We start from the raw sequence: 8,826 nt of genomic DNA, 5'->3' as shown, positions 1-8,826 counted from the left end.
CACGGCCTTTGAATCCGTGAGCTGGGCGGAGTTGCCCTCCCTTCCGTACTGATTGGTTCGCCTTCGTAGGCCCCGCCTCGTGATTGAGTGTTCCCAGTGCCAGTTACAAAGCCTCGGCGGTTTCCCAGGTTGTTGTTGGGAGGAGGCGGCTCGACGTCTGACCAGACTCGCGGCAACTTAGCTCTCCGTAGAGCGCCCTTCCTCGGGCGCTCGGAAAGTGTGGGCGGCTTCTGGCTGCAGGCGCCGCAAGGAGGTGTATCCAGGCGGCTCGAGAACGACCCCGGGCGCCCAAGCGTCACCTTCGTCACCTACCCCGCGCCATGTCCTGGATGTTCAAGAGGTGAAGGGATGGAGGGAGTGGGACGCAGGGACGTAACGGCCTGGTGGTGTCCCCAAATGAACCTGACCTTCCCCGCGTTCCTTTCGCGGTTCCCTCGCGATTTGGGCGCATGTATTCGTTTTGCTGGTGGCTCATATATCTTCGGGAGAAGTAAACGCGTATTCTTGGTTGGTGAGGGGAGGCTCCTCAGGCGAGTCTGGTGCCAGGGCCTTGGAAAAATCTGCGTCCAGGCCTGTGGGGAGTGGGAGGGGTCTGGGGCTCAAAGCTCCAATCCTTAGCGGGGATCTCTACTGTGCTTTATTCAGCGAAACACCCATTAGCAACCCACTGTGCATTAGGCATTGTGCTCGGAATAAAGGGCCAAGTTGGACAGCCCTTGACCCTAAGTAGCTCACAGTTTATGTGCATACACTGACGTGCAAATATATATTTGCAGAGAAGCCAAAAGAGGTTTGCACGACCTGCAAGGAAAACGCAGGGGAAGTACCTTCCATCTGGTCTTAGGAGAGTGGAAACATCCTGGAAGACCCCCAGCTGACTTCCCTCTTACTTTTCAGTATCCAAATTGGTTTACATTCGCGTTCCTGAAACAGTTATTTATAAGGAGATTACGGTTCCCCTTAAACCAACGAGAGTGGGAGGCTTTGGGTCAGTCATCCTCTGATGGTGGCATGGTTTGAATACCTGAATAAGATAAGGAAGGAATTGAAGTAATGGATGCTGAATGTGTTATCTGTAATTATGTAAACTGCTTCACATATAATAATAGTTCCATATTTGCAAGTCTCTTCTAGCTCAATCTCCATTGAAATTTTGGCATATAAAGTTACAGACATCACATACATTTCAATTTAAATAGATAATCACTAGGAAAAAGATTTGTGAACCCTTATTGGGTTTTTCATTTTGAATATCTGTGGGTAGAAGAAACCTTCCCCACTCACTCAAATCCTGCTTTAACTAGAGTAACACTTTCTTAATCTTATACAGAAGTTCCCACATAAGAATTAATTTGTTGAAATAAAGTGTGAGAAAACAATTGGCCTATGAATATGGTATGGTCTTTGAAAAATACTTGATTTAAATTTTTTCCCCTGCCTTTTTTTTTTTTTTTAAATAGAGATCCTGTTTGGAAGTACTTGCAGACTGTCCAATGTGGTGGAGTCCATGGAAATTTTTCACGCCTCTCATATCCAACTTTCTTTCCCCGTTTTGAATTCCAAGATATTATCCCTCCAGACGACTTCCTAACTAGTGATGAAGAGTTAGATTCAGTTTTATTTGGAACTTTGAGAGGCCATGTTGTTGGACTACGCTATTACACCGGAGTAGTGAGTATAACTTTAGACGTTAAGTTAAAATGTGATGTATTACCCTGACTGGTTTGGCTCAGTGGATAGAGCATCGGCCTGCGGGCTGGGGGGTCCCGGGTTGATTCAGGTCAAGGGCATGTACCTTGGTTGCGGGCATATCCCCAGTGGGGGGTTGCAGGAGGCAGCTGATCAATGTTTCTAACTCTCTATCCCTCTTCCTTCCTCACTGTAAAAAAATCAATAAAATATATTTTAAAAAAATGTGATGTATTTATGGTATTAACCTAGAAAATAAAAATTACATGGTGATATGTGCATTTAATTTTTTTTTACTATATATTTTTATTGATTTCAGAGAGGAAGGGAGAGGGAGAGAGAGACTGCCCCCTACTGGGGATCTAGCCCACAACCACAGCATGTGCCCTTGACCGAAATCAAACTGAAGAACCTTCAGTCCCCAGGCCAATGCTCTGTCCACTGAGCCAAACCAGCTAGGGCTAATTTTGTTTTTACTTTAAATAATTGAAATATATATGGTCAAGAGTTAAATATCTAATAACTAATATTCCTTTACATTTATATCATACTAGTAATATACAAAGCACTTTTTTCTGTATGGTCTCATTTGATGGCTACATTGACTCTGAGGTATATAGGGCATCTATTATCTCCTTTCTGTAACTGAAGAACTGAAGCTCAGGAGGGTTACATGATTTGCCCAAAGGCACAGAAACTGTAATGTACATTTATAAAATGACTTCTAAGTCAGTCCATTGCTTTCTCTTCTTTTGCCCCTCAGCACATTTCTACACTTTAATTTAAAAAACAATATATGGTTTTATTAATTTCAGAGAATGGAAGGGATAGAAACATCAATGATGAGAGAGAATCATTGATTGACTGTCTCCTGCATGCCCCTTCTGGGGATTGAGTCTTCGACATGAGCATGTGCCTTGACTGACTAGGAATCCATCTGTGACCTCATGGGACGCTGCTCAACCACTGAGCCACACTGGTTGGGCTACATTTAATTTAGGAAGATAACCCTTACTAGATAGGGGAATTGTTTATTTTTAGGTGGTTTTTTTTGTTGCAAAAACTATTTATTAAATAAACACCCATGTGGACTTGATGATTTGCTGGGTACTATTTATTTATTAAAAATATATTTTTTCTTTATTGATTAAGGTATTACATTTGTGTCCTTATCGCCCCATTGCCGCCCCACTCCCCACTCATGCCCTCACCCCCCTGTTGTCTGTGTCCATTGGTTAGGCTTATATGCATGCATACAAGTCCTTTGGTTGATCTCTCCCCCTTACCCCCACCCTCCCCTACCTTCCCTTTGAGGTTTGACGGTCTGATTGATGCTTCTCTGTCTCTGGATCTGTTTTTGTTCATCAGTTTATGTTCATTATATTCCACAAACAAGTGACATCATGTGATATTTTATCTTTCTCTGACTGGCTTATTTCGCTTAGCATAAGGCTCTCCAGTTTCATCCATGCTGTTGCAAATGGTAAGAATTCCTTCTTTTTTACCCCAGCATAGTATTCCATTGTGTAGATGTACCACAGTTTTTTAATCCACTCATCTGCTGATGGACACTTAGGCTGTTTCCAAATCTTAGCTATGGTGAATTGTGTCGCTATGTACATAGAGGTGCATATATCCTTTCTGATTGGTGTTTCTAGTTTCTTGGGATATATTCCTAGAAGTGGGATCACTGGGTCAAATGGGAGTTCCATTTTTAGTTTTATGAGGAAACCCCATACTGTTCTCCACAGTGGCTGCACCAGTCTGCATTTTCACCAGCAGTGCACGAGGATTCCTTTTTCTCCACATCCTTTCCAGCACTTGTCATTTGTTGATTTGTTGATGATAGCCATTCTGACAGGTGTGAGGTGGTACCTCATTGTCATTTTGATTTGCATCTCTTGGATGATTAGTGACTTTGAGCATGTTTTCATATGTCTCTTGGCCTTCCATATGTCTTCTTTCGAAAAGTACCTATTTAGGTCTGTGGCCCATTTTTTGATTGGGTCGTTTAACTTCCTTTTGTTAAGTTGTAAATGTTGGAGATTAAGGCCTTATCAGTGATAACATTTGCAAATATGTTCTCCCATGCAGTGGGCTTTCTTGTTGTTTTGTTGATGGTTTCTTTTGCTGTGCAGAAGCTTTTTATTTTGATGTAGTCCCATTTGTGTATTTTCTCTTTAGTTTCCATTGCCCTAGGACAGGGGTCCTCAAACTACGGGCCACATGCAAATACAAATATTGTATTTGTTCCCGTTTTGTTTTTTTACTTCAAAATAAGATATGTGCAGTGTGCATAGGAATTTGTTCATAGCTTTTTTTTAAAATAGTTTGGCCCTCTAACGGTCTGAGGGACAGTGAACTGACCCTCTGTTTAAAAAGTTTGAGGACCCCTGCCCTAGGAGCTGTATCAGTGAAGAAATTGCTTCGACATATGTCTGAGATTTTGCTGCCTGTGGATTCCTCTAGTATTTTTATGGTTTCCTGTCTTATGTTTAAGTCCTTTATCCATTTTGTGTTTATTTTTGTGTATGGTGTAAGTTGGTGGTCTAGTTTCTCTTTTTTTTTTTTTTGCATGTATCTGTCCAATTTTCCCAATACCATTTATTGAAGAGACTGTCTTGACACCATTGTATGTTCATGCCTCCTTTGTCAAATATTAATTGAGCATAGTGGTTTGGGTCAATTTCTGGGTTCTCTATTCTATTCCATTGATCTATATGTTTGTTTTTGTGCCAGTACCAGGCTGTTTTGAGAACAGTGGCTTTGTAATACAGCTTGATATCTGGTATTGAGATCCCACCTACTTTGTTCTTCTTTCTCAGGATTGCTGCAGCTATTTCGGGTCTTTTTTTTATACCAGATGAATTTGTGGAAAGTTTGTTCTAGGTCTGTGAAATATGCCGTTGGTATTTTAATGGGGAGTGCATTGAATGTATAGATTGCTTTGGGTAGTATGGACATTTTAATGATGTTGATTCTACCAATCCATGAACATGGTATGTTCTTATATCTGTTTATGTCCTATCTCTTTTTTCAGTGTCCTGTAGTTTTCCAAGTACAGGTCTTTTACCTCCTTAGTTAAGTTTATTCCTAGGTATCTTAATTTTTTTGGTGTGATGGTAAATGGGATTACTTTTTTAGTCTCTCTTTCTGTCAGTTCACTATTGGTGTATAGAAATGCCATAGATTCCATGGCGTTAATTTTGTATCCTGCTACATTGCCGAATTCATATATTAAGTCTAATAATTTTTTGATGTAGTCTTTAGGGTTTTCTATGTACAGTATCATGCCATCTGCGAATAAGGATAGTTTTACTTCTTCTTTTCCAATCTGGATGCCTTTTATTTCTTCTTCTTGTCTAACTGCAATGGCTAGTACTTCCAGTACTATGTCGAACAGGAGTGGTGGGAGTGGGCATCCCTGTCTTGTTCCTGTTCTTAGGGGAAATGGTTTTAATTTTTGCCCATTGAGTATAATGTTGGGTGTGGGTTTGTCATATATAGCTTTTATTATGTTAAGGTATAATCCTTCTATTCCCACCTTGCTGAGAGTTTTTATCAAGAAAGGGTGTTGGATTTTGTCAAATGCCTTTTCTGCATCAATTGATTTGACTATGTGGTTTTTATCTCTCAATTTGCTTATGTGATGTATCACGTTTATTGATTTGCGGATATTGTACCATCCTTGCATCCCTGGGATAAATCCTACCTGGTGATGGTGCATGATCTTTTTGATGTACTGCTGGATCCGATTTGTTAGAATTTTGTTGAAGATTTTGGCATCTATGTTCATGGGGGATATTGGCCTGTAATTCTCTTTCATTGTGTTGTCTTCATCTGGTTTCGGTATGAGGGTGATGCTGGCTTCATAGAATGAGCTTGGAAGTGTTCCTTCCTTGAATTTTTTGGAATAGTCTGAGGAGGATAGGATTTAGTTCTTCCTTGAATGTTTGGTAAAACTCCCCTGTGAAGCTGTCTGGCCCCGGGCTTTTGTTTGCTGGAAGCTTTTTGATGACTGCTTCAATTTCTTCCTTAGTTATCGGCCTATTGAGATTTTTAGATTCTTTCTGATTGAGTTTTGAAAGGTTGTGTTTTTCTAGTAATATGTCCATTTCCTCCGTGTTGTCTAGTTTGTTAGAATAGAATTGTTCATAGTATTTTTTAACAATCCTTTGTATTTCTGTGGGGTCTGTTGTTATTTCACCTCTTTCATTTCTGATTTTATTTATTTGGGTCCTTTCTCTTTGTTTCTTTATGAGTCTGGCTAATGGTTCATCAGTCTTGTTTATCTTTTAAAGAACCAACTCTTGGTTTCATTGATTTTTTTTTTTTTTTGTATTTATTTTATCATCTGTGTCAGTTATTTCTGCTCTAATTTTTATTATTTTCTTCCCTCTACTTACTCTGGGCTTTTCTTGTTGTTCTCTTCCTAATTCTTTATGTTGTAGGGTTAAATAGTTTATTATTAATTTTTCTTTTCTTTTTTTTTTTTTGAGGTAGGCCTGTAGTGCTATGAACTTACCTTTTAGTACTGTTTTTTTCTGTGTTCCAAAGATATTGGGTTGTTCTGTGTTCATTTTCATTAGTTTCCAGTAAGTTCTTGATTTTTTTCTTGATCTCATTGGTAACCCATTCATTGTTTAATAACATGCTATTTAGCCTCCATGTGTTTGATTATTTTTGAGCGTTTTTACTGTATTTGATTTCTAATTTCATTTTACTGTGATTTGAGAACATGCTTGAAATGATGTTAATCTTCTTGAACTTGCAGAGATTTGTTTTGTGTCCTAACATGTGCTCTATCTTTGAGAATGAGCCCTGTGAACTTGAGAAGAATGTATATTCTACTGCTTTGGGGTAAAATGTCTATAAATGTTAATTAAATCCATCTGATCCAGTGTTTCATTTAGAGCAGTGGTTCTCAACTTTGGCTGCACATTAGAATCAGCTGGGAATCTTTTTAAAATCCTGATTTCTGGGCCTCATCCTCCGGAAATTCTGTTTCTTTGTTACTAATATTGTGGCCTCACCCCCTAACAAAGAAACACAATTTCCGGAGAATAAGGCCCAGAAATCAGGATTTTAAAAATATTCCCAGGTGATTCTAACATGCAGCCAAGGTTGAGAACCACTGATTTAGAGGCTCTGTTTCCTTGTTAATTTTTTGTCTGGTGAAGTCAGTGGGGTGTTAAAGTCCCCAACTATGACTGTTTTGTTGTTGATCTTTCCCTTAAAGTCCTCTAGAAGTTTTTTTTTTTTTATACTTAGGTGTTGCTATATTGTGTGCATATATGTTAACCAGGGTTATATCCTCTTGTTGAATTGATCCCTTTAGTATTATGTCAACTAAAATGTACCTAAGGAAAATAGGATACCAGAATATAAAAAGATTATTTAATAAACAAAGAATAATAATAATCATAAAAAAGTCCAAGAGAGATTGCTTAAAAAGATGAAACAAATATCAAGGCTAATCAATAAAAAAGAATAGACACAAATATATAACATGAAAAATGAAAACAGAAATATGACCATCAGCATATTTCAAATATTTTTAAGTAAAATATTAATTTGAAAATCAAGTCTAAATAAAATGGATATTTTTCTTAAATGTATACAATGCTTCCCCAGGCAGGTGGCTCAGTAGTTTGGAGCTGATCTCATACACGAAAATGATTCTGAGTTTGATTCCCAGTCAGGGCATATGTAACTATGGTTTGGGTTTAATCCCCACTCAAGGTGTGTACAAGAGGAATCAATTAATGTCTCTCAATCACATTGATATTTGTTTCTCTCTCTCCCTTTCTCTTTCTCTAAAATCAATAGAAACATATCCTCAGGTAAGGATTAAATGTGTGTGCGTGTGTCTGTGTCTGTGTGTGTGTGTATGTGTGTGTGTGTGTGAATTTTAACAATTTATACATATATGTGTGTATATATAAACTGAGTGGCCAGATTATTATGACCACCCCATCAGTACTTCCTTGGGCCACCTTTTGCCTTGAATACTGCAGCAATTCTTCTTGGCATTGACTCCATGAGATGTTGAAAGGTGATGCGAGGAATCTGACACCATGCCTGATGAATAGCACTGTCTAGTTGTGTGAGATTTGATGGTTGTGGAACCAGCTGCCTGATGGCTCTTTTAACTTTGTCCCATATAATGCTCAATTGGATTGAGATCTGGTGATTGTGGGGGCCACCTTAGCAAGGTAAAGTCTCCCTCATGTTCTTGAAACCATCCCACAATACGAGCACCGTGGCATGGCTCATTGTCTTCTTGGAAGAAGCCATTTCCATTGGGATACGCCATCAACACGATAGGATGAACTTGATCAGAAACAATACTTAGGTATGTTGTACTATTCAGACGTTGTTCCACATGAATTAGAGGGCCCAAATCATGCCAGGAAAACATGCCCCAAACCATAACACTGCCCCCACCAGCTTCAAGGGTTGTACTCATGCATGTGGGGTGCATGCTTTCATGCTGTTTCCGCCCAATTCTCACTCTGCCATCTGCATGATGCAACTGGAAATGTGATTCATCAGACCACATGACTTTTTTCCAATGCTCGACTGTCCAATCCTTGTGTTCCTGTGCGAATTGGAGACATTTTATCTTGGTAACTGCAGACAGCAAAGGTGTTTGAACAGGCCTTTGGCTTCCATATCCCATACAATGCAGTGTATGGCTAATTTGCCTACAAACGTCAGGTGGTCATAATAATCTGGCCACTCATGTTCAAATATATCCCATGTTCAAAGGCTGTTAAATTGCGTTGTTTACCCATATCTTCAGAAAAATCACTCCTGTCATGGTAAACAACCTGCTTCCCTATTTATAATGGTCTGGCTCTCTAGCAACTTCAGCGCGAAATTATAGCTAATTTGCCTACAAACGTCAGGTGGTCATAATAATCTGGCCACTCAGTGTATATATGTATAAGTTGCCAAAATCAACTCAATAGCCTGGTCGATGTGGCTCAGTGGTTGAGTGTCAACCTATAAACTAAGAGGTCATGGTTAGATTCCGGGTCAGGGCACATGCCTGGGTTCAGGACTCCATCCCAAGTAAGGGATATGAGGGAGGCAGCCAATCAATGATTTTCTCTCATCAATAATGTTTCTCTC

General features: G+C 39.5%; 1 protein-coding gene across 5 annotated transcripts in view; it reads left to right on the top strand.

Annotated features, from left to right (window-relative positions):
* The first annotated feature begins 141 nt into the window (after positions 1-141).
* Positions 142-8,826, top strand: part of HLTF (helicase like transcription factor) — a 179,543-nt gene continuing 170,858 nt past the window's right edge. For all 5 annotated transcript variants that reach the window (XM_070405941.1, XM_070405940.1, XM_070405938.1 and 2 more), the window contains exons 1-2: positions 142-340; positions 1,461-1,671. In XM_070405941.1, coding sequence (XP_070262042.1) covers positions 321-340; positions 1,461-1,671 — 231 coding nt within the window. In that variant the 5' untranslated portion in view covers positions 142-320. The remainder of the gene's footprint in view (positions 341-1,460; positions 1,672-8,826) is intronic.

The sequence above is a fragment of the Myotis yumanensis genome, unplaced genomic scaffold (genome assembly GCF_028538775.1).
Source record: "Myotis yumanensis isolate MYYU_CA2020_CCGP unplaced genomic scaffold, mMyoYum1.0.hap1 SCAF_2, whole genome shotgun sequence".
In the NCBI taxonomy this organism is placed as follows: Eukaryota; Metazoa; Chordata; class Mammalia; order Chiroptera; family Vespertilionidae; genus Myotis; species Myotis yumanensis.
Note: the sequence above shows the minus strand (reverse complement) of the source record. Positions and strands in the feature narration are given on the sequence as shown.